General features: G+C 48.1%; 1 protein-coding gene across 6 annotated transcripts in view; it reads left to right on the forward strand.

The window, feature by feature from the left end:
* Positions 1 to 20,147, forward strand: part of LOC134411538 (cyclin-dependent kinase 11B) — a 48,050-nt gene extending 27,903 nt beyond the window's left edge. For 2 of the 6 annotated variants that reach the window (XM_063145385.1, XM_063145388.1), the window contains 8 exons: positions 622 to 743; positions 4,560 to 4,665; positions 4,783 to 4,904; positions 7,640 to 7,747; positions 9,691 to 9,807; positions 13,833 to 13,981; positions 17,068 to 17,257; positions 19,673 to 20,146. In XM_063145385.1, the coding sequence (XP_063001455.1) occupies positions 622 to 743; positions 4,560 to 4,665; positions 4,783 to 4,904; positions 7,640 to 7,747; positions 9,691 to 9,807; positions 13,833 to 13,981; positions 17,068 to 17,257; positions 19,673 to 19,765 (1,007 nt within the window). In that variant the 3' untranslated portion in view covers positions 19,766 to 20,146. Of the gene's footprint in view, positions 1 to 621; positions 744 to 4,559; positions 4,666 to 4,782; positions 4,905 to 7,639; positions 7,748 to 9,690; positions 9,808 to 13,832; positions 13,982 to 17,067; positions 17,258 to 19,672 lie in introns of all 6 variants that reach the window. The other 4 variants (XM_063145387.1, XM_063145391.1, XM_063145389.1 and 1 more) reach the window with 3 other exon arrangements.
* The last annotated feature ends 5,646 nt before the right edge of the window (positions 20,148 to 25,793 follow it).

Here is a 25,793-nt window from a genome sequence, read left to right on the forward strand (position 1 = left end):
TTTAATTATTTTGAGGTCCACTTGCTCCATAGTTTAGTAAACCCACTTGCTTTGCAAGCAGAAGGTCCCAGGCTCAGTCCATGGAACTCCCACTTAAAAAGACAGATTGATGTACGTGTGTTGTTCTTTGAACCCGCTATCAGTCGGCTGTTCCCAGCTTTGGGTCTCCGTATGTTGCTTCTTATCATAGAATCATAGAATAGCAGAGCTGGAAGGGGCCTACAAGGCCATTGAGTCCAGCCCCCTTCTCAATGCAGGAATCCACCCTAAAGCATCCCTGACAGAGGGTTGTCCAGCTGCCTCTTGAAGGCCTCTAGTGTGGGAGAGCCCACAACCTCCCTAGGGAACTGATTCCATTGTCATACTGCTCTAACAGTCAGGAAGTTTTTCCTGATGTCCAGCTGGAAACTGGCTTCCTTTAACGTTATTCCGTGTCCTGCACTCTGGGAGGATCGAGAAGAGATCTTGTTAACATCATTAGCCGTGGGACTTCTAGGCCAGCCTTGTGAGACATAACTCTGTCCGAGACCCATCTGTAAAAGGGGAGAAGTAGCGATCCACGTCGAGAGGACCACCCCCAGGATGTATGTCGTCGGAAATAACACTGCGGATTTTTTCCAGATGAGATCGTGGCGCTCAAGCGGTTGAAAATGGAGAAAGAGAAAGAAGGCTTCCCCATTACTTCGTTACGGGAAATCAACACCATTTTGAAAGCTCAGCACCCGAACATCGTTACTGTGAGGGTAAGGCCTCCCAACACTTGATCTTCTGGTTTTGTGTCCAGCGAGAGCCCTGCCTGGGCGTTCTCTTTCCCCACCGCCGTGATTACAATCGCATGGAGTGGGGGGGAGCAGAACCCTGCTTGCTGATCACAGTCCTCATTTGCTCAGTCTTGCTGAAGCAAGGAGCCTCTTCTACCTACCTGTCTAGGCTCCCGCGTGATCTAGAACCCCTGATCGCTCAAGGTTCTAAGACCCAAAGCAGACATGGCTTCAAAGAGGTAGCTGAACACAATTGGGGTGCTTAGCACTCAACCACAAAAACTCACATTTGAAGTGAAAGATAAACGGACTATATATATATATATATATATATATATATATATATATATAAAACGCTTAGGTATGTTTCCGTAAAGGTTTCAGCTGATACAGGTTGCTAAGCAACAGTAACGTGTAACGTCAGCTGATACAGGTTGCTAAGCCCCTCACCCGACTCCTCCGGGCTTTCCAAGGTAATCCTACCTCCCTTTCTGCCTCCTCGCTCCCCACCCCCAGCGAAGGGGGCAGCGCCACGGTCCGGAGCATGAGCGAGGCACGGCCGGGGCCCTTGGTGGCTGGGTGGGAGGCCGCTCGCCGGGTTTGAGCCCAGGCCCCGGCCTAATCTCATGCGAGCTGGGCGGGCGGCCCAAGGCTGACAAGAACCCCGGGGAGAGGGGGACACCTGCTCCCCCTCCCCCCGACCTCCCTGCCCCCCCCCCCCCAGGTCTGCCAGACAGCGCTGTATCGACAGCCTCCAACCACCCCGTGCCCCCACGATGATATTTAATTAATAAACTTTAAGATATGCTACAACGTATGTTACGCCGAGTACAGCTAGTTTTTATATATTTCTACTGTGAGTGAGTCATATTTACATCAATCCTACATATGCTGTCTGAGAATACTATTACCCTATTTCTTCAATTCTGAGACACACTTTTTCCCCCATCTAAACATCTCTAAAAACGGGGTGCGTCTTAGAATCGCGGGTGTGTCTTAGGTTTTTTTTTCTGTTGGTGGTACTGAAATTAGTGTGCGTCTTACAATCGATGGCGTCTTACAATCGAAAAAATACGGTATATAATGTTCATAATCAGGCATACGAAAAGACACGCTCGTCTTGTCGCTACCCAACCTTTTACACATAAAAATAAATCCAACAGGGCCGAAGCCTCCAATGTGTAAGTAAATAATAAAAAAAGTTCAAACAAGAGTAATATACAATGTATCAGCAATGAAATAACAATAACAGCGTTTCGCAGAACAGCATGTGATTTATTTATTTTTAAAGTACAATATTGTACCACCCGACAAATTCAGTGTTCTAAGCGTTTAAGTAAAAAGTAGACAGGTGTCCGGTACAGTGCCTGTTTCGAAATAACTTCATCAGCTGGACACTTATTCATGGAAGGAGACGTGGCTGTATGTTTGGGGTGAAGCCCTCCCAACGACACAATAATAATAATAATAATTTTATTTATTTGTTACCCACCTCTCCCTCTGGATCGAGGCGGAGTACAACACAAATAAAAACAACATAAAATACATAAAACTAATTCAAACGTTTAAAGCCAGTGCATCCTTAAAAGCAGCACACCATTAAAAAAGGCATCTTAAAATTCCACTGGGGAGGCCTGCCGGAAGAGATCAGTCTTTATGGCTTTCTTAAATTCTGGAAGACTGTTGAGTTGACGAATCTCTCCCGGCAAGCCATTCCATAAACTGGGAGCCGCAGAGGAAAAGGTCCTCTGGGTACTAGTTATCAGCCTTGTTTTTGTGGGCTGGAGTAGATTCTTCCCAGAGGACCAGAGCGTGCGGGGCGGATTGTACGGGAGAAGGCGATCCCACAAGTAACCTGGACCCAAACCATGTAGGGCTTTAAAGGTGATAACCAAAACTTTATACTTCGCCCGGAAACTAATTGGCAGCCAGTGAAGAGATTTTAAGACTATCTTGTAGTTCTCGTGTGTAGATCAGCTAGATCCTAGTGACTCCTTTCTGATATAACCCGCAGGTGTGTTCGGGGAGGATGGAACTGGTCCAGATCAAGACCACAGCAAGGGGATGGGTTAACGCCCCTTAACACACACACACCCCGAGTTCGAATCCAGACTTCCGAGCAGGGCCATGGAATGTCTTTTCAGCCTGGGGGGTGTCCAAATTCAATTTCAGCAAAGCTCCCGGGGGTGGGGGCACATTTCAATGGTGGGAGGAACTGAAAGCAAAAAGGAGGCGAAGGCCAAAAGGCAAAGCAAAAATAGCCAGCCTGTTTTAGCCTAGCACTTTTACGGCCGTTATCTGAACCTTAGGAGGAGGCATTTCAATTGTTTTTGAAGCAGAAGCCGGGGCACCACCTGGGAGGCGGTGGGAGGGGGGGGGAGCAAGGGATGGAAATCGGGGGGGGGGGGGCATGGACAGCCCCGGAGGGCCAGATATGGCCTTCAGGTTCAACACCCCTGCTCTAGAGTAAAAAATGGCTACGTCTTTAAAGCAATGTTTGCTTTGGCCCTTAATCCCGTGGGAAGCTTTCAGTCGTAGAGGAGGCTTTCCACCTTCCAAGAACGTGGTTGCGTGGGCCGGTGGCCAGCAAGAACTATCCCCACTCTTTCCCCGCCCCCCCCCCCCACGATGGTAGTTGTGTGAGGTGTAAAAGCCAGTGTGGGGCTTATGCTATCCCCACTCTTTCCCCGCCCACCCCCCCACGATAGTAGTTGTGTGAGGTGTAAAAGCCAGTGTGGGGCTTATGCTTCCTGTCAACGCATTCACTCCTGCAAGCCATTGCTGATTGGCCACACAGCAGCCGTGGCATCCCTGCTCACAGCCACCGTAGATAGGTCAGTTCCTGTCTGGTCTTTCTCCCCACGTACCCATTCATTCGCAGATGGCTCTGAGTTGAAGGTAACCCCAAAACACCCCGTTGAAAGTTAGCCCAGAGCTCTTTGATCTCGACCTGCCTGCAGAGGATAGCTTTTTGCAGTTGTTCCGGGGAAGCAGGGCCCTCTTAAGGCTTGACGGTGCCTCTCGCTGTGGGGAGCCCCACAGTTTATTTGTTTGTTTCTTTATTACGTTTTTATACCGCCCAATAGCGGTTCACAAAAATTAAAACCATAATAAGACAACCAAGAGGTTAAAAGCACAAATACAAAATACAGTATAAAAAGCACAACCAGGATAAAAACCACGCAGGAAAATGGATATAAGATTAAAATACAGAGTTAAAACAATAAATTTAAATTTAAGTTAAAATTAAGTGTTAAAATACTGAGAGAATCAAAAGGTCTTCAGCTGGCGATGAAAGCAGTACAGTGTAGGCGCCAGGCGGACCTCTCTGGGGAGCTCATTCCACAGCCGGGGTGCCACAGCAGAGAAGGCCCTCCTTCTAGTAGCCACCTGCCTCACTTCCTTTGGCAGGGGCTCACGGAGAAGGGCCCCTGTAGATGATCTTAAGATCCGGGTAGGTACATATGGGAGGAGGCGTTCCTTCAAATAACCTGGCCCCAAACCGTTTAGGGCTTTGAATGTCAATACCAGCACTTTGAATCGGGCCCGGACCTGGACTGGCAGCCAGTGAAGTTGTAAAAGGACTGGCGTGATGTGATCTCGCCGGCCAGTCCCTGTTAATAAACGGGCTGCCCTGTTGCCACTGAGCACGTACCTCTGACGTGCTGATGGTGCATGGCACATGGGCGGTCCGGTCCGGAAGGCCCCCTTGATTTCCTCTCTGTGATGCAACAAATGGGATCGGTCCGTCGCTGGGGCATCTTCACAATCGCTGCCATCTCTTGCTTTTGTTCCCAGGAGATCGTGGTTGGCAGCAACATGGACAAGATCTACATCGTAATGAATTACGTCGAACATGACCTCAAGAGCCTTATGGAAACGATGAAGCAGCCGTTCTTGCCGGGTACGGGCTCTCTCAAATTCCAGACGTGTGAAAATTTTCGCCTACGGGACTGGGAAGAGGCAGGTGGGCCTCGATTCCTTCCCACCCTCATGACAGCGTTGCTGCTTTTTATTCCAGGCGAAGTGAAGACGTTGATGATTCAGCTGTTGCGAGGGGTCAAGCACCTTCATGATAACTGGATCCTTCACCGGGACTTGAAAACCTCTAACCTGCTGTTAAGCCATGCTGGCATTTTAAAAGTAAGTGCTCCATCAGCTTTCCGGAGGTAGGCCGAGGGTGCGCGCAGGGAATTGTTTCATGGGCTGGGTTTGCACTACCCGCTATTATTATTATTATTATTATTATTATTATTATTATTATTATTATTATTATTATTATTATTATCCCGCCTTTTGCCCAATGCTGGGCCTCAAGGCGGCCTTACAAAGTTTAAAATATACATGGGGGGGGAGGGAAACAAAACCATAAACAATTAAAAAAAATTATAAGACATTAACATAGATGGAGGGCCGGATTATTCTCCAAAGGCCTGCTGGAAACAAACTAGTTTTAGCCTGCTTCCGAAAGCCCATCACGGAGGGAGCCAGCCCAGCTTCCCTGGGAAGAGAGTTCCAAAGCACCGGAGCAGCCACCGAGAAGGCCCTGTCCCATGTTCCCACCAAGCGCGCCTGTGAAGATGGCGGGACTGAAAGAAGGGCTTCTCCAGAAGATCTTAAAGCACGGGCAGGCTCATAAGGGAGAATAGGTTCTTTCAAATAACCTGGACCCGAACCATTTAGAGCTTTATAGGTCATAACCAGCACTTTGAATTGTGCCCGGAAACAGAGTTCTTGTTGAACCAGGGGTTATCGTGTTGTCTGAACGCAGTACCTGTTTTTCTTCAACAGGCTGCCTTGAGAACCCATGTGGTTTGTTCTTGGATTGTTTAGAGCGGCTAACAAGCCACCCTGCAGAGAGTCCGCTGCGTTCAGACACCACGATAACCCGCTGTTCACCAACAACCCCTGATTCAACATCACCCCACGCTCAACCACTGAGTGTGGGTTAGTGCGTTGCGTGAACCAGCCCTGGTGTCAGCTCTGCTCTGTGTGGTCAGTTTTGTCCTTGACGTACAACTCGCACCAGAACTTTTTTGTTTACCATCATAAGAGCCCCGTTTTTCTGTAAATTATTCAAGGCAGCTATCCAGTGCTGCGAGAGAACCCCACCAACGCCAGTGTCCTATCCTGAGGAGTCTGCCTTCATCCTTCGATATGGCTGATTTATTTATTTATTTATTGCACTTATATACCGCTCCCATAGCCAGGGCTCTCTGGGCGGTTTACAGAAATTCTAAAATTTGAGATAAAAACGAGTATACAAAATTTAAAACTCTAAAACACAGAACATACACACATAAAGCATTAAAAACCGTTAAAAAGCTAAACATGTGGGTGATTGAGATGTGCCGCCATACGCCTGGGCAAAGAGGAAAGTCTTAACCTGGCGCCGGAAAGATAGCAGCGTTGGCGCCAGGCGAGCCTCGTCAGGGAGATCATTTACTCTGTACAGCACCATGTACATTGATGGTGCTATATAAATAAATAATAATAATAATAATTCCACAGTCTGGGGGCCACCACCGAAAAGGCCCTGTCCCTCGTTGCCGCACTCCGAGCCTCTCTCGGAGTAGGCACCCGGAGGAGGACCTTAGATGTTGAACGTAGTGACCGGGTATATTCACGTCGGGAGAGGCGTTCCGTCAGGTATTGTGGTCCCAAGCCGTGTAAGGCTTTATAGGTCAAAACCAGCACCTTGAATTGGGCTCAGAAACATACAGGCAGCCAGTGCAAGCGGACCAGAGCAGGTGTTATATGGTCGAACCTTCTGGTTCCCGAAATCAATCTGGCCGCTGCATTTTGCACGAGCTGCAGCTTCCGAACCGTCTTCAAAGGCAGCCCTATGTAGAGCGCATTGCAGTAATCTAACTTAGAGGTTACCAGAGCATGGACAACTGAAGCCAGGTTATCCCTGTCTAGATAAGGGGCGTAGCTGGGCCACCAGCCGGAGTTGGTAGAAGGCACTGATCATCATGCTTCCCTTCCATCACATTTGTCTTTATATCTGGCGTCCAGGCTGTGAATGCCGTTCAGGTCGAGAGAGGCTGATTTGGATCTCCAGCAGTCCGAACCAACGCTTTAAATTATGTCTGGAGACTCCGGCAGCACTCAGTGAAGTTGGTGCAAAATGTTCGTGCCACCTCCTTCCAGGGGCATCACGCCAGCAGCGGTTGGAAGCAAGACACCGGACTAGCTGGGCCCTTTGGTCTGATCCAACTCTGCTGACCTTACATTCTTCTCTGTTTATTTATTACGTTTTTATATCGCCCGATAGCTGAAGCTCTCTGGACGGTTCACAGCAATTAAAACTCTAAAATACGAAACAATCCAATATAGATAAAGGAAGGAAAGGAAAGGAACCTCTCGTGCAAGCAATGAGTCATTACTGACTCTTGGAGGGACGCCAGCTTTCGCTGACGTTTTCTTGGCAGGCCTTAGAGCGGGGTGGTTTGCTGTTGCCTTCCCCGGCCGTTATTACCTTTCCCCCAGCTAGCTGGGTACTCATTTACCGACCTCGGGAGGATGGAAGGCTGAGTCGACCCGAGCTGGCTGCCTGAAACCAGCTTCCGCTGGGATCGAACTCAGGCCGTGGGGAGAGTTTCGGCTGCAGAAACTGCTGCTTTACTGCTCTGCGCCACAAATACAACATAAAAGTTTAAAACGACAGTCTAAAAATGAAATAATCAAACAGAAGCTAGCAGCAAGAAATTTAAAATCTAGCGCTAGATAAAACACAAACTGAAATGCCTGGGAGAATGAAAACCAGGCGCTGAAACGTGCACAATGTGGGCGCCAGGCAAACCTCTGGGATACTCATTCTACATCTGGGGGGCCACCACAGAAAAGACCCTGTTTTTGCGTTCCTCTTGCTTCAGGTTGGAGACTTCGGACTGGCTCGGGAATACGGATCGCCTCTGAAGCCGTACACGCCTGTCGTCGTGACTTTGTGGTACAGGGCACCTGAGCTGTTACTCGGAGCCAAGGTAGGTGACTCCTAGTCGTGTAGTTTAAAAAGGCCATTATTTTCCATTATAATTATTCTTATTTTGCCATTACTGGGCTACAACCTCCCTAGTTACCTAGGGAGGTGGTGGGCTCTCCCACACTAGAGGCCTTCAAGAGGCAGGGATGCTTTAGGGTGGATTCCTGCATTGAGCAGGGGGTTGGACTAGATGGCCTTGTAGGCCCCTTCCAACTCTGCTATTCTATGATTCTATGAAATGTTCAATTTCAGCTTTCAGAAGCTGTGGATGGAATCAGAGGAGGGCAACGGGGATGGTCAGGGGTCTGGAGACAAAGCCCTGTGAAGAGAGACTGAAAGAACTGGGCAGGTTTAGCCTGGGGAAGAGAAGACTGAGGGGAGACATGACAGCACTCTTCAAATACTTAAAAGGTTGTCACACAGAGGAGGGCCAGGATCTCTTCTCGATCCTCCCAGAGTGCAGGACACGGAATAACGGGCTCAAGTTAAAGGAAGCCAGATTCCGGCTGGACATCAGGAAAAACTTCCTGACTGTTAGAGCAGTGCGACGGTGGAATCAGTTACTAGAGGCCTTCAAGAGGCAGCTGGACAAGCATCTGTCAGGGATGCTTTAAGGTGGATTCCTGCATTGAGCAGGGGGTTGGACTCAGTGGCCTTGTAGGCCCCTTCCAACTCTGCTATTCTATGATTCTATGACTTCCTGTAACTTGAGCCCGTTATTCCTCCTTCTAATAAGAATGAGGGACCGTTGACAGACCCAAAACCAAGGTCCTACTTGGCCGTAAACGCTCACCTGCTGATTTTGGCACAGGCATGTAAAACCTCAAGCCCCTCAATCTGGCCCTTTGGGATTCCCCAGAACTGCGTGTGGGTACCCTCGTGTATGTCAGCTGTAGCATGGACTGCAGCTGCATCCTCCCGAATGGCATCCCTGCCTCATATGTATAGGGCCAGAGGGGGCCAAAAATCAGTGCTGCTCTAGCATAGTAGTGGCTGCCATCCCACACGGTGGCACAACTTTTTTCCACCCCCTCTCGCGGCACGCCGTCTAGGATTCCCTGGAGGCTTTTTCCTCACCCCAGTCCAGCAGGGATGGATATACCGCTCCCATAGCCAGGGCTCTCTGGGCGGTTTACAGAAATTCTAAAATTGAGGTAAAAACAAGTATACAAAATTTAAAACTCTAAAACACAGAACGTACACACATAAAGCATTAAAAAACCAATTAAAAACTAAACATGTGGGTAATTAGGATGTGCCGCCATATGCCCGGGCAAAGAGGAAAGTCTTAACCTGGCGCCAGAAAGATAGCAGCGTTGGCGCCAGGCGAGCCTCGTCAGGGAGATCATTCCACAGTCTGGAGGCCACCACCAAAAAGGCCCTATCCCTTGTTTTCACACAGTTTTCACACAGTTTGACCTGCCCTGCAAGGCCTGATCTATATTTATATTTATTTATTTATTACACTTATATACCGCTCCCATAGCCAGGGCTCTCTGGGCGGTTTACAGAAATTCTAAAATTGAGGTAAAAACAAGTATACAAAATTTAAAACTCTAAAACACAGAACATACACACAAAGAGCATTAAAAACTGATTAAAAACTAAACATGTGGGTAATTAGGATGTGCCGCCATATGCCTGGGCAAAGAGGAAAGTCTTAACCTGGTCAGGGAGATCATTCCACAGTCTGGGGGCCACCACCGAAAAGGCCCTGTCCCTCGTTGCCACACTCCGAGCCTCTCTTGGAGTAGGCACCCGGAGGAGGTGTTGAACGTAGTGACCGGGTATATTCACGTCAGGAGAGACGTTCCATCAGGTGTTGTGGTCCCAAGCCGTGTAAGGCTTTATAGGTCAAAACCAGCACCTTGAATTGGGCTCGGGGCTGTTGGTCCACAAACAGTAGCGAAGTGAACTTCCCGCCCCTCTTCTTTTCCCTTCCAGGAATATTCCACGGCCATCGACATGTGGTCTGTGGGTTGTATATTCGGGGAGCTGTTAACCCAGAAGCCCCTGTTTCCGGGGAAGTCGGAAATCGACCAAATCAACAAAGTTTTCAAGGTAAGCCGTTCCGGGCTGCCCCTACAATCGTTGTTCGTTCATGCAGCGTCTGTGGCACTTTGCAACGTAAGCAAAGAAAAGGACAGTCCCAGCCCCGAAGAACTTACAATCACAAGGTTAACCGGGCGTGCGGGGGAGAGCCATTTTCCTCCATGCAAGCTTGGACTGCTACAGCAAAGAAAGTTTCTGTGAGTTCTTTGGGTTCCCTTCCCTGCGGGTCAATCTGCATTATTTTGACAGCTCTGCTTTTTGGGAAGTATCAGACGTAGAAGCTACACCTACACACGGGCTTTGGCCCCGTAAGGTACCGTGTAGGTGGTTTTTCGTAGACCCTGTGAGACTCACACATACGAGTTCTGCCCAATGCATAGAGCCCCCATCTCAACGTTCGACAGCTGAGCTTTCGAAGGGAGACCGCTCCTTATTATTTATAAGGGCTCAAATTAAAGGAAGCCAGATTCCAGCTGGACATCAGGAAAAACTTCTTGACTGTTAGAGCAGTGCGACAATGGAATCAGTTGCCTGGTGAGGTTGTAGCCTCTCCCACACTAGAGGCCTTCAAGAGGCAGCTGGACAAGCATCTGTCGGGGATGCTTTAGGGCGGATTCCTGCATTGAGCAGGGGGTTGGACTCGATGGCCTTGTAGGCCCCTTCCAACTCTGCTGTTCTATGATTCTATGATAATGTGTGTGCAGATGACTGGGCATGTTTAGCCTGGAGAAGAGAAGATGGAGGGGAGACATGAGAGCCCTCTTCAAATACTTGAAAGGTTGTCACACAGAGGAGGGCCAGGATCTTTTCTCGATCCTCCCAGAGTGCAGGACATGGAATAACGGGTTCAAGTTAAAGGAAGCCAGATTCCAGCTGGACATAAGGAAAAACTTCCTGACTGTTAGAGCAGTACGACAATGGAACCAGTTACCTAGGGAGGTTGTGGTCTCTCCCACACTAGAGGCCTTCAAGAGGCAGCTGGACAACCCTCTGTCAGGGATGCTTTAGGGTGGATTCCTGCATTGAGCAGGGGGTTGGGACTCGATGGCCTTGTAGGCCCCTTCCAACTCTGCCATTCTATGATTCTATGACATTTATATCCCCCACCCCTTTCTTCCATCGTGGAACTCAAGGTAGCTATATGCGGTTCCCAGGTGGTCTCCCCTCCAAGCACTGACCAGCCCCAGACCTGCTTAGCTTCAGCAAGACGCCTTCAGACCAGGCCCTGGGACCTGTATTCCCTTCCCTTCCCGTGCATGCGCAAGGGGCGTGTCTCCCACCCAGGTGCTCTTCAGCCGCTGCAACGGCAATGTTGTGAAGGCACGTTCCCTCTCTGACTTGTTAGAATGATAGCTGAGTTGCCTCCTCTTCTCTTTCATTCTTTTTCTACTCACTGTTCGTTTCCACGTGGTGCTGTGGGGTGGGGGCTCCTCTCCCCCCATCGTGTGGACGTAGGGCCTTGAAGGCCCTTGTGGCGATACCTGCCTTTCTGTCCCTTAGGTATGTCCGGGTTTGTATATTCGAGCGAGTGCGGAATGTTTGACTGAGTGGGTGTGGCTAGTGATGCGGCGAGAGAGCGGGAGGGAGGAGCCATAAATAGGTTGGCTGAGGGGATTGTGAGGGTTAGTTTGAGGTTTGGTTTTAGTCTGGGAGTTTTAGTCTGGCTTGTGCTTCGTGAGAGCGTTTGGTGTGTGAGGAGTGAGAAGAGATGGGATTTTAAGGGACTTGGGATGGTTGTTTTGGGTATAAAAATAAGCAGGTTTGATCCAAATTGAAATACCAAAGATCGGTTAAATTTCGATAAACTTTACTTGGTGTTCTGTTACCACAAACCACGCGTCAGGTCGGATTTATTACCTGCTATATTACACAGTGTGAAAAACATCTACCGATACACCTGCACTTCAATACCTCAACAACAGAACCTATTCCCTCACATATAGGGGAAAGGTTGGGTTGGTTTCACCCTTTCCTCAGGCTTTTCAAGAGGTGGCGCTTGGCTTGAGAAAGGTGTGCCAGGCAAGGCCTTCGGTGTGAGGCCGGTGTTGGGCCCAGAACTTTTCCTTGGTACCCTGTTTCCCCGAAAATAAGACAGTGTCTTATATTAATTTTTGCTCCCAAAGATGCGCTAGGTCTTATTTTCAGGGGATGTCTTATTTTTCCATGAAGAAGAATACGGTACACATTTATTGTTGAACAAAAAAAAAGGTCTTATTTTCGGGGGGATGCCTTATATTACGGCGAGAGGCAAAACTGGAAGTAGGTCTTATTTTCGGGGGATGTCTTACTTTCGGGGAAACAAGGTAATTCTGTTTGTGCTCAGAAACACAGCTCACAATGCAGGTCTTACTTAGCAGAGTAAGTTTATTAGCTTCAGACTTCTTTACAGTTCCGTGTCATTGTGCAGAGTGACAAAAGCTATACACATATACATATATACACAGTTCTTATCTATATTACATACAGCTGTGATTAGGCTAACCCAGCCTCAAGGATCTTTGGTATATTCATATCATTAACACCATGATATCTTAGAGAATCCTGGCAAGGTTCCCAGTACAGCTTCTATCTCAAGGTCATTGCTCACAGATAGTCTTCCTCTGTTTAGCCTTGAGATAGCCACACACACAATTTTAATGACTACGCAAGCCTTTTACTTTCTTAAACTTAACAGCCAGTGCCGCCGCATCCTTCCTCGAGAAATGTATGACTTGCGGTAATGAAACGAATCATCAACGCCACGCTAAGCACGGGGTGCGAATTCTCCTTTGATCACCTGGTACTTGGTTACATTCCAGCACAGTGGGTCCTGAACACAGCATCCACCTTAGATCCAATGGGGTTCATCAGTCAATAAGACACTGGGAATTTCACTGCCCATCTGATATTGATGCCTGGATAGTGCAGGGGTGGACAGCTTCTGGCCCTCCAGATGTTGATGGACTCCAGATCCCATCAGCTCCAGCCAGCATGGCCAAGAGTCAGGAAAAGTGGGAGTTGAACTCCAACAACACCTGGAGAGCCACGGATTGCCCTCCTCTTGGGTAGCAAAACTCCCAGAATTGGCATCGTGAGTGCCGGTAAGCAAGGAAGGCCTCACACAAATTTAACAGCGTATGAGATGCCTTTCTGGAGTGCTTTGATTTAAAAAGAGTTTGACCCAAATCAGACTTGGTCTGATGAACTAGTTCTTTGCCCAGCTGCCACGTCCAAGCTCATCCTCCCATCCCACCCCCACCCCCCATGTTTGCTTCCTTCCCTTTCTATTTATTTAACCGAAAACCAGAGTGGGTTTTCAGTAGTTTCCCATAAGCACAAGCCTTGCGACCACAGGGACGTCTTTATTAGAAGCGTCTTCGGTTCTCAGTTTATTTTTTTAATCACCAAAAGGGAACAATGTCTCTGTTTTCATAGAATCATAGAATAGTAGAGTTGGAAGGGGCCTACAAGGCCATCGAGTCCAACCCCCTGCTCAATGCAGGAATCCACCCTAAAGCATCCCTGACAGAGGGTTGTCCAGCTGCCTCTTGAAGGCCTCTAGTGGGGGAGAGCCCATGACCTCACCAAGCAACTGATTCCATTGTCGTACTGCTCTAACAGTCAGGACGTTTTTCCTGATGTCCAGCTGGAATCTGGCTTCCTTTAACTTGAGCCCGTTATTCCATGTCCTGAACTCTGGGAGGATCGAGAAGAGATCCTGGCCCTCCTCTGTGTGACAACCTTTCAAGTCTTTGAAGAGTGCTATCATGTCTCCCCTCAATCTTCTCTTCTCCAGGCTAAACAGGCCCGGTTCTTTCAGTCTCTCTTCATAGGGCTTTGTTTCCAGACCCCTGATCATCCTGGTGGCCCTCCTCTGAACACGCTCCAGCTTGTCTGCGTCTTTCTTTATCCCAAACTCTTTCAGTTCTCTCTCCTCCTCCCCCCCCCAATTATTAATAATCTTAGTAAGTTCCTGAAGGGCGGGAGGTGGGGTGATGGAACACATGACCCCTTTTTAAGCCAACCTCCTTACCGTGTTCTTTTCTTTTCCGAAGGACCTGGGAACCCCCAGCGAAAAAATCTGGCCCGGTTACAACGAGCTGCCGGCAGTCAAGAAGATGACGTTCACAGAATACCCTTACAACAATCTCCGCAAGCGGTTTGGGGCGCTCCTTTCAGACCAGGGGTTCGATCTCATGAATAAGTGAGTGGCGGGCAAATGCAGTCAACATGGCAAGGAATGCATGGCTTTCTAGACATCTTCTCAACCCCAGTCATCAGGGCCAATGATGGGAATTGGATGGGTTAGGGCCAGATCCTTACCTAAGTGGCATGATTTTCCTGGAGTTCGCATTATCATGCTGGCTGGGGCAGATGGGTGTTTGAATCCAACATCTGGAGGGCCACAGATGTTGCCCACGCCTGCGTTAGGTGCACAGCCTCTCCATCTGATGTGTCAGCTCTTAAAGCCAGCCACAGGTAGGCTTTTACCTTTAAAGAATTACCTGAAACCCGTGTTTCAGTCTGCCCCCAACCTGGCGCCCTCTGGATGCGTTGGACTACCAGTCCCATCATTCCTACCTAGTATGGCTGTTGACCATGCTGGCTGGGAGGTTTTGTAGTCCCACGCATCTAAAAGTTGGGGAACCCATTGTAGTCTAAGATTATTTTTCCTTGTAAAGATTTAATGTGATGGTTTGATTTATTTTTGGATAGTAGATAATGCAATGATGACTGTACCTGGGTAATATAATTACATTTATTTCGTTTTAGCTTTTCACTAAAAGTAAGCTGCTAGATCTCATGACTGCAGGCTCCTGTGAATGCCCGTTCAGGCTCAGAAACTAGAACAGAAAAGACACAGGCTATCAAATTTCTCATGAAATGTAACCATCTCAGTAGGATGGTAGAGCACGTGGTTTTGGCAATAATGTATTGTATTTTATATCATGTTTTCATACTGTTTTATTTATTTATTTATTACATTTTTATAACGCCCAATAGCCGAAGCTCTCTGGGCGGTTCACAAAAATTAAAACCATAATAAAACAACCAAGAGGTTAAAAGCACAAATACAAAATACAGTATAAAAAGCACAACCAGGATAAAAACCAAGCAGCAAAATTGATATAAAATTAAAATACAGAGTTAAAACAGTAAAATTTAAATTTAAGTTAAAATTAAGTGTTAAAATACTGAGAGAATAAAAACGTCTTCAGCTGGCGACGAAAGGAGTACAGTGTAGGCGCCAGGCGGACCTCTCTGGGGAGCTCATTCCACAACCGGGGTGCCACAGCGGAGAAGGCCCTCCTCCTAAAGAAAGATCCACATCTTTCTAAATGTGGATCAGTATATAAATGTGGACAGTAAATAAATAAAAATATAAAGGGCTCGGAATTCAGGCTGAGTGGTGCAGAATTCTAAAATGTATCGGATGCACAGCCCTGGTTACACTTAGCCCCCAGGGAGTTTGCATCTGGCAACAGACGTGGTGCCATTCGTGATTCTCTATAGTCATTATTACACCTTTGTGAGTAGCATCATTGGTGTCGTTGGGGCTGCTCTTGAGAATAATTGTGCTGGTGGGGGAGAGACACCCCTTGTCAGACCCAGGAGGGCTTTTCCGCCCCGGTTTAATCGCTTGGCAATCGCTTCACCCCGCTTGCGAGAGGAACTGTTCCGCCAGGCTGTGAAGCGGCCTATGAAATCATGCTAAGCGAACGTTTTGCAAATCTTCTTAGGCGGCATCTCACTTCACGCTCGCCCGGCCTTTTCTACCCCCTTCCCCCCGAGCGGCCTTGCTGCTTTTTTCCAGTACAGCAGACAAATCTTCAAACAGGAGAATTTGCAGACAAAAAGGGCATCGTTTAGAGCCCTAGTAAAAAAAAAGAAAAGTCATTTTGGGAAGGCTTCCTTCCTGGGGCAGTTAGTAAACGGAGAGATGGCGTTTACGGAGGCAGCTGGACAACCGTCTGTCAGGGATGCTTTAGGGTGGATTCCTGCATTGAGCAGGGGGTTGGACTAGATGGCCTTGTAGGCCCCTTCCAACTCTGCGATTCTATGATTCTATGACTGTAGGATTGTCCTCTCATTCTATTAATCCATTCAAGAGGCAGCTGGGCAACCCTCTGTCAGGGATGCTTTAGGGTGGATTCCTGCATTGAGCAGGGGGTTGGACTAGATGGCCTTGTAGGCCCCTTCCAACTCTGCGATTCTATGATTCTATGACTGTAGGATTGTCCTCTCATTCTATTAATCCATTCAAGAGGCAGCTGGGCAACCCTCTGTCAGGGATGCTTTAGGGTGGATTCCTGCATTGAGCAGGGGGTTGGACTAGATGGCCTTGTAGGCCCCTTCCAACTCTGCGATTCTATGATTCTATGACTGTAGGATTGTCCTCTCATTCTATTAATCCATTCAAGAGGCAGCTGGGCAACCCTCTGTCAGGGATGCTTTAGGGTGGATTCCTGCATTGAGCAGGGGGTTGGACTAGATGGCCTTGTAGGCCCCTTCCAACTCTGCGATTCTATGATTCTATGACTGTAGGATTGTCCTCTCATTCTATTAATCCATTCAAGAGGCAGCTGGGCAACCCTCTGTCAGGGATGCTTTAGGGTGGATTCCTGCCTTAAGCAGGGGGTTGGACTAGATGGCCTTGTAGGCCCCTTCCAACTCTACTATTCTATGATTCTATGAGAGAGAGAAACTGGGAGCAGAGGAGGCTGTTTCACCCCCAATTCAAATCTTTTAAGGTGCTTTTTGGCCCCCGTTTATCCCTTAATTTTGCATTGCTGCTGTTTTTATCTGGTTGAGCTATTATTCTGTATTTTATATATTATGGTTTTATACTGTTGTTTTATACTTTGAATGGTTTTAATTTTTGTGAACCGCCCAGAGAGCTCCAGCTATTGGGCGGTATAGAAATGTAATAAATAAATAAATAATAAATACATTAAGAGCCTCGTGTGCTGCAGAGCGGTAAAGCCGCAGTTTCTGCAGCCGAAACTCTCCCCACGGCCTGAGTTCGATCCCAGCGGAAGCTGGTTTCAGGCAGCCGGCTCGGGTCGACTCAGCCTTCCATCCTCCCGAGGTCGGTAAAATGAGTGCCCAGTTAGCTGGGGGGAAGGTAATCACGGCCGGGGAAGGCAACGGCAAACCACCCCGCTATAAGGCCTGCCAAGAAAAGGTCAGCGAAAGCTGGCGTCCCTCCAAGAGTCAGTAATGACTCAGTGCTTGCACGAGAGGTTCCTTTCCTTTCCTTAGCCCTTAAGCTCTTACTCTGTTTTCCAGATTCCTGACGTACTATCCGGGCCGACGGATCACCGCCGAAGACGGCTTAAAGCACGAGTATTTCCGAGAGACTCCGCTGCCCATCGACCCGTCCATGTTCCCTACGTGGCCGGCAAAAAGCGAACAGCAACGGGTCAAACGTGGGACGAGCCCGCGGCCTCCAGAGGGCGGCTTAGGCTACAGCCAGCTGGTACGTTCTCTCACCGTCGCAGAACCATTTCACTGTCTTGCTTTCCGTTTCAAAAGAGAAACCAGATTTTCTAGACTTCGGTCACACGGGAAAGAGGATTTCTTTTTATCTCTATTTGATGAGAAGAGGGAGAAAAACCTAAAGGCAGATGATGGTACGATTTAGTAGAAAAACCAACAAGATTCTAACAACCGTTAATAGCCGTGCATCATATAGAGGCAGAGCGATAGTGACGTCCTCTTAACGCGGGGGGCGGAGGAACGTTTTCAGCCTAAAAAGGTTTCGAAGAAGCTCTCGGGGGCGGGGGGGAAGGGGTGGTGCTTTCCTCTGGTGGGCGGGGCCAGAGGCGAAGAGTCTTGGGTCAAGATCACAGAAACGCCAGCCTGCTTCCGCTTAAAGCTCTTGCTGCCGGTAACGAAACGCCAGAGGTGGTTCAACCTTCTAGAACGGAGCGAGAAACCGTACGGAAGCTGGGAACCACCAAACCATCAGTGGTGGAGTGAGAGGGTCGGGTGGGGACAGGGAGACGGCCATTAGGGAACCGTCCTGCCCTCATTCTGATGGGATGAGGACGCGCTGGGCGTGCCCGGGCCTCTGAGCCCACTTTTTTTCCCCTTTTTTAAAAAGTGGAGGAAGTTGTTCCAAGGAAGCCCCAGCCTCTCCTGCCTGGGATCTCTGGTCTCACCTGGAAGGGCGCGAACAGCAGTGTGAGGTTGTGGAATTCCGCCCTGTATCGTTTCATCCCCCCAAGTGGAGGGGAAAATGTTTTGTAAGGCTCCTCCCGCGTCCGGCCCTCCTTGAACCAGCTGCCCCCGCTCTCGTTATCTGGCACTTCCCTTTCTACGGAACGATGCAGGCCGCACCTTGGGGGCGCTTGGTCCTGGCAGGGTGCCGCCGCATCCTTCTCCTTCCTTCCTCCGACTCAGGCATCAGCCGTTCAGTGCTTCTTGGACCTTTCCGCAAGAACGGCGATGGACGGAGAGGGCTGTAGCTCAGTGTGACGTGCATGCGGGAGGTCCCAGGTTCTCCCGTTAAAGAGAGACAGCCGGTGATGGGGAGACCCAGGGAAGCTGCTGCCAGTCCGTGTAGACCGTACTGGGCTAGATGGACGAAGGGTCTGTCTCGCTATAACGCAGTGCCCTAAGAAGAGATCCACAAGGGCTTTATTTGCTATACTCCAGCACAATTCACGGCCCACGAATGCAGATCCCCAGGCACCATCTTGTGGCCCGCCAGGGGCGTGACAACCCCCTTTTTTTAAAAACCCATGTTCCCAGGCAGACAGCAAAAACAAGAGGCATATTGAATCCACGTGGGGCCATCCTTGTTGGGCGCGGACCCGATTTAACGGCCAGCAGGTGGTGTAATTGCTTTGTTGAAGGTTTTTTAGGCTAGGAGAAGAGCCATGCTGGGTCAGATCAAAGGTCTGTCCAGGGCGGGATTCCTTTCCAGCGGGGGCCAGCCGGATCCCTCTGGGAAGTCCGCAAGCAGGACTTAAAGGCGCAACGGCTCACCACCGCTGTTCTTCTCCAGCAACTGGGATCTGGTAGCCTCTGAACCTCGGAATTCTGTATCATCAGCTTCGTCCAAAATGAATATCGGCCATGGAAACACCTTCTCCTTCTCTGTGAATGTGTTTCGTCTCCTTTAAAAGCCATGTACGCGAATGGCCGTCGTCACACCTTTATTTAATTTTATTTATTTATTTATTTAAACCATTTCTTGGCTGCCCTTCAGGGCAGAAGCCCTCCCAAAGCAGCGTACAACAAGTTCCATAAGTTAATGATGTGCTGGCTCAGGAAGCACTTTGCTTTTTTTATTAGCTTCGGCTATTCGGCGGTATAGAAAGGCAATCAATCAAGTATTAAATTTCAACAATCAAAAGCTAAACTAAAAGAGTAAAAGAAAAGGTCTAGCCAGATGAATTTAAATATATCAGTTTCAATGCACGCGTATAAGTGTGTGTGTGTGTGTGTGTGTGTGTTTTGGGAGGATGAAAATACAGCTTTCTAAGAATTATACATAAACTTTAATAAAAGCAGACCAAATAAGTATCCATTCGCAGGTGGTGTTTATACACCGCTCTTCCTTTTGCCTTCCACTTTCCCTAGCATCAGCCTCTTCTCCAGGGTATCCTGTCTTCTCATTATGTGGCCAAAGTACTCCAGTTTTGCCTTTAATACCATTCCTTCAAGTGAGCAGTCTGGCTTTATTTCCTGGAGTATGGACTGGTTGGATCTTCTTGCAGTCCAAGGCACTCTCAGCATTTCCCTCCAAAACCACAGTTCAAAAGCATCTATCTTCCTTCACTCAGCCTTCCTTATGGTCCAGCTCTCGCAGCCATAGGTTACTACGGGGAATATAAATGTGATAAATAAATACTGTAAGTTGACCTATTTGTTCTTGTCATTCTAGGGTGACGACGACCTGAAAGACACAGGCTTCCACCTCACTACCACAAACCAAGGGGCGTCAGCCGCCGGACCCGGCTTCAGTTTAAAGTTTTAAACGTCAGGCAAAGCAGCGCAGGAAGAGGGTGGGGCGGGGCGGAAGCAAAAAGGAAACGAACACTTGGCTCTACAGACGGGCCGTCGTCGGTTGCTCGTGTCGTGGTCTTTCGCCCCGGGAATTAAAGCTGTTCCTTTAATTTTCCAGCAGAAAGTCTTCCTGGGCCTGGCGTTTTTGCATTCCATTTGGAATTAATCTGAAAAGCCAAGGACTCCTCTGCAAAAATACAAAAACTAAACAGATCAATCCCAGCAAACCAGAAGTACAATTTTGGAACCGGTCTATTATTTTTTCCCCCTCTCCCCTTCTTGTTTGTATTTAAATCTTTTCTTCTGGTCGGGGTTGGTTTTGGTTTTTTTTTTTTGCTTGTACATTTGTAGAATAAAAAAAGAAAACGATTTTTAATTGTTTACCCAGGTGTAAAGGAGATTCTCTTTTCTTCACTTGCACCAGACTTGGGAATGGAAAGTTACGTGCGCGAAGACACCCAGACGTCTCCCCTTCCTGCCCCGTTCTTCATAGAGCTGCTTTTTTGCTGCTGCTTTTTCCACACTGTGGTGGTCTTCCTCGGTTTCCTTGGTGAAATATGTTATCGACAGAGAAAAGGAATACTCAGCTGGCTAAACTTTTTTTTAAAAAAAATATCTCTTGGGAAAATGAAATTGAGTGTTTGGGGAAATGTGTAGAATCCATTCATTGATGGTGAACTTCTGGGTGTGTGTGTGGGGGTGTGTGGGGGTGTAGTCCAGGGGTTTTTCTAAACTCCAAAAAAGATGGGATCAGCTACAGCAGTGGTTCTCAACCTTCCTAATGCCGCGACCCTTTAATACAGTTCCTCATGTTGTGGTGACCCCCAACCATAAAATTATTTTCGTTCTTCTCTACACAATCCATTGTCATGGGATGGTTTGCTAATGAAAATAATACGTAACAATAGCTTTAATAATACAAAAGATGATACATGACATAGTTCAGTCAATACAGTTTCCTAAGACTATCGGAAATATGTGTTTTCCGATGGTCTTAGGCGACCCCTGTGAAAGGGTCATTCGACCCCCAAAGGGGTCCCGACCCACAGGTTGAGAACCGCTGAGCTACAGCCTTGTGTGGGATACACAAAAAGACAGCTGTGTAGCTTGGTAGTTTTTGTGAGCTGTAACATGAACGGTTTCCTGAGCTATTAGTACAACCACAGCTTAATTTTTCTTGAAAAGCAATATTTCTTGACCCTGCCCCAAAATGTGTTTGGGGAACAACCAGCCCGTGCAGCCATTTTTTGGTTGCTAAACCACCCCGGCTTGGGGGTGGGGGAGTGTGTTGATGTATCACCGATGCTTTTAAGCATTGCAGTTTCTAAATCTAAGAATGTTAGTAATTCTACCAAGGAATTAAGGGCCGTAACTTAGTTGAAATTATCCCACCGCTTCCCCCACCCACGGTGGGTGTTTAAGCAGAGAAAAGCGAGCTTGTGATCCAGGAGTCCCTGCCCCCAAATTACTGTTGCCTGTCGTTTTTGGTTTCTGTCAAATTTTCTCCAGTAATCGTTTGAGCGTTCATTTATGTTGCCTCATTATTTGGAAGTGTGATTGGCCCAAGCCGGTGATTTTCGCTTAACCACACCCCCGGTTTGAGACCTGTTTGGTTTCTAAGACATTCTATTGCCTTCCAAGTTCTGAAGAGAACTGGATTTGATCCGTTTTAAATACCACCTTTGAAAGCAGATGTTTGGCCTACAACTCCAGATGTTTGGCCTACAACTCTGATCAATCCTCACCTTTGACTAGGCTGCCTATGGTTGGTAGGAACTGTAGGCTGAAACATCTGGAGGGCCACAAGTTGCCCACCCCTGCCTTAAAGAGAGTAGACTGATCTACACTGACTTACCCACCCATTCTCGCACCTCAGGTGATTTCTGATGGACTGACCCGACTTCATCATATTAATTTAACCATGACCACAAATGCTGCACCCACCGCCCCACCCTTCTGCTCTGCACTCACAAAAGGAAGTACTTCGTTGCAAAGTGCGCAGTTAAACTCTGGAGTTCTTGGCCATGGCGAACAATTTGGTTGGCTTTAAAAGGGGGTTGGATCAATTCCTGCAGGAGAAGGCTATCGACCGCTAATAGTTCTGATGGCCTGTGGCCTGCTAGTGGGTTCCTGGTTGACAGCTGGTTGGGCACTGTGTGAAGAACGTGCTAGACTAGATGGACCATTGGTCTGATCCAGCGTGGCTCTTCTTACGGTTTTGAAGTTGCTTATCTCAGTTGGCCTTTCCTTGGCGGAACGGGATGCTACTCGAGCAGAGAAATGTGGGTTGAAAGAAGTGCTTTTGTGTTGTAGGAGTCGAACCACCAACTCCAGCCCTCTGTTTGCACTCCTGAGCGTGACGTTGCTCCTTCTGTTCTTAACCCTGGCTCTGCTTGAAGCACGTAGCCTTGGACTCTGCTCCGGAACTATGACGCCTTCTTGTTTGCAATTGTCAATCGGTGTGTATGGGGTGAGAACGCCAACAGTGGTGGGATTATGGTGGTAGAGATGAGTCCCCCTTCCGTTCCCTAGCAATGGATGTAATGGAAAGAGGCATACATTCTCAGGTGTCAGAAAAATCCCATCCACAATGTAAAAAGGAAAGGAAAGGAACCTCTCGTGCCAGCACTGAGTCATGACTGACTCTTGGAGGGACGCCAGCTTTCGCTGACGTTTTCTTGGCAGGCCTTAGAGCGGGGTGGTTTGCCGTTGCCTTCCCCGGCCGTGATTCCCTTTCCCCCAGCTAGCTGGGTACTCATTTTACCGACCTCGGGAGGATGGAAGGCTGAGTCGACCCGAGCCGGCTGCCTGAAACCAGCTTCCGCTGGGATCGAACTCAGGCCGTGGGGAGAGTTTCAGCTGCAGAAACTGCTGCTTTACCGCTCTGTGCCACACGAGGCTCAAACACAATGTAAACCAACCTCAAATTTCTCCTTTGGGGGCTGGTATGGAGGGGTTCGCCTATAACTCGCCTATCAAGTTATTATTATTTGAGGGTGAGGATGATGGCTTCAACGTCTTCCAAAGTGCTTTGCTGGAGAGAAACCAGCTTGTGTCTTTTTGCACAGTTGTGAATTTCAGAAGAACTACGTGGCAACCCAGTTATGCTATGTTCTGCTATACTGCTGGGGGCGGCATAGAGATTTTATACGTGTCTACCTGTTGGGCGTTAACGTTTGTAGATACACAGAGCTAGGCTATATATCAAAACATAGCGGACCTTTTCACTGTGGACTGGGTTGAAATGAAAACCTATTTCTCCTAACTTGCCCTAAATTGTACACAGTGTGGCTTTCCTTATTCCTTCACTGTCATCAGGTTCTTTAGTCATTTGTTGACGCTCGGCTCTGAACAGTTGGCTTTTGGCAAAAGCAATGTGAGTTTCCGCCCATTTTTTTTTTTAAAAAAAGAAAAGGAACGGCCACTTCGAAGGAAGAGAATATCAAGCAATTGGTGGCTGTTCATCTCATAGTTTGTTTGTTTTTAACAAAACGATATGCAAGCTTTTCTTCAAAATCTTAATGAATGCAAGCGTCAGGGCATGGAACCAGTTGGGGAAAGTCTCTATGAACTACAAGGGAAGAAACGCAAGACGTGGCCCTCTACCTGATCATCTAGTGCATTAGTGTCTACTCTGGACGGGTCAGAGTAGATATCGTCTCTTTCTGTAGCCCACCAGATGTTAGAATAGAAATGTTAGGTGCACCAGCCTTTGCAAGACCAAGTTAAAGGAAGCCAGATTCCAGCTGGACATCAGGAAAAACTTCCTGACTGTTAGAGCAGTACGACAATGGAATCAGTTACCTAGGGAGGTTGTGGGCTCTCCCACACTAGAGGCCTTCAAGAGGTAGGACAAGCATCTGTCGGGGATGCTTTAAGGTGGATTCCTGCATTGAGCAGGGAGTTGGACTCGATGGCCTTGTAGGCCCCTTCCAACTCTGCTATTCTATGATTCTATGATTATTGGACTGCATCTTCCCTGACCATTGGCAAGGCTGCCCAGGACTGATGTGCAAGTTGGATTCCAACAGCACGAGGATCACAGCTTCATCCCAATGTGGCGTAGCGGCCAAAGTGTTGGACTGGGAGTCGGGAGATCCGGGTTCTAGTCCCCACTCAGCCATGGAAACCCACCGGGTGACTTTGAGCCAGTCACATACAGCCCCAACCTACATCACAGAGTTGTGAGGATAAAATGGAGAGGAGGAGGATTATGGACACCGCCTTGGATTCCTTGGAAGAAGAAAAAAGGATATAAATGTAATGAAATAAAAAATCCCTGCGCCAACGCTGAAGTCTTCAAAAGCATCTGTTCCCTTCTCCTGGAAGATTATCAGGGCTTGAACCCAGAACTTCCTTCATGCAAGACATGTTCTCCAGCTACCACTGGTGTTTGTGTACTGCCAATCGGATCAATACTCAGATCTGATTCCAAAGAACCAAGAGGGTGGGGTAATTATAGGTCCGGAGGGATGTTAACACAAACGTGGAGCTGTCTTATCACGCCCTCAATCTAATTGCATCCGTGGGCCTTTATTCGGTCTGCCTGGTTTCCTTTAAGAAGGCGTTGTGGATACCATAATTCTATGTCATTCAGTAAGAAAAACGAAACCAACGACGTTCTAGCACGAGGCCGGGCAGAGAAGGGTGGGAAGCACTTTATTCAAACAGAAGAACAAGCAGTAATTTACGGGTGAAATTCCGAGAGGATAAACTGTCCTGTCTCTTTCCAGAAGCTACAGACAGTCAAAGGTTGGGAGAGTTCTCCAACGATGGATGATAAATAAGTGCCTAGCACATGCAAGGAAGTAATTAACGTAGAAACAGACGTTTTAGGGTTGCCTCTGTTGTCACAGAAAAACGAATGGCGGAAAGCAAAAGAGAGGCCGCCTGTTGGGCTCTGGTTACTCTGGGCCTGTTCAGACAACACGCTAAGCCATGGTTAGGCGGCTCACTCTTTTGCAGCAAATGAGCGCGTTCAGACTGTGGTTATGCCGCCATCATGGGTAGGAATGGTTCACACGACATGCTAAGTCACGGTACAGACAACATGTTTCGCTCAAAATGCTTAGCGTGTCGTCTGAACAGGGTCTCTGGGAATATGACACCTTTACGGTGCCGCTACAACCTCAAAGCCATGTAGCGTCCAAAAAATGTTTCACATCTATTCTGTTGACCATCTTGTAAGGAAAGTCCGTATTCTCTGTAATGCTATTGGAGCTGCAGCAATTGAGATGGTAGCGTGTCTGCCACTTACGGCTCAGTCCCTTCGTTAGTGCATGATGCCTAAACAGACCCACTTCCAAAATCTTTGTCACCCACAGACTTGGAAGCATCAAGACCCAGACATCTAAAGGTGTAGCATACATATTTCTAGATATGTCTACATACACATACATGTGTATATACCAGGGATGTGCAAATCAACGAAAAGTGAGCTTTGTCAAAGTTCACAGCTCAGATTCTGGCTGGACATCAGGAAAAACTTCCTGACTGTTAGAGCGGCATGACAATGGAACCAATGAGCTAGGGGGGTTGTGGGCTCCCCCACGCTAGAGGCAGCTGGACAACCCTCTGTCAGGGATGCTTTAGGGTGGATTCCTGCATTGAGCAGGGGGTTGGACTCGATGGCATTATAGGCCCCTTCCAACTCTACTATTCTATGATTCTATGAAGTTTGTTCCGACTCAATTCCGTATTGGATTTCTAGTTTTGCTTTCTTTCTTTTTGCACAAAAAGCCACATGTTAAATGTACACATGCATTGCGCGCATCTTTGAAATGTACACACTCCTGCTGATTCACGTGGATTTGCGCACCTTTTGCAAAAGTTCGCCTTTTTTTATGCGTGCCTTTCAAATGTACTCTTGCTGTCGAACACATTTGGCGTGTGTGTGTGTGTGTGTCCGTGAATCGCAACGCAAGCTCCAAAATGTACGGACTGCGATTGTCTGAATCCGTGTTGGTTCCGGAAGGCGCGAACTGGGCGAATCCTGATTG

Source organism: Elgaria multicarinata, chromosome 20 (assembly GCF_023053635.1).
Source record: "Elgaria multicarinata webbii isolate HBS135686 ecotype San Diego chromosome 20, rElgMul1.1.pri, whole genome shotgun sequence".
In the NCBI taxonomy this organism is placed as follows: Eukaryota; Metazoa; Chordata; class Lepidosauria; order Squamata; family Anguidae; genus Elgaria; species Elgaria multicarinata.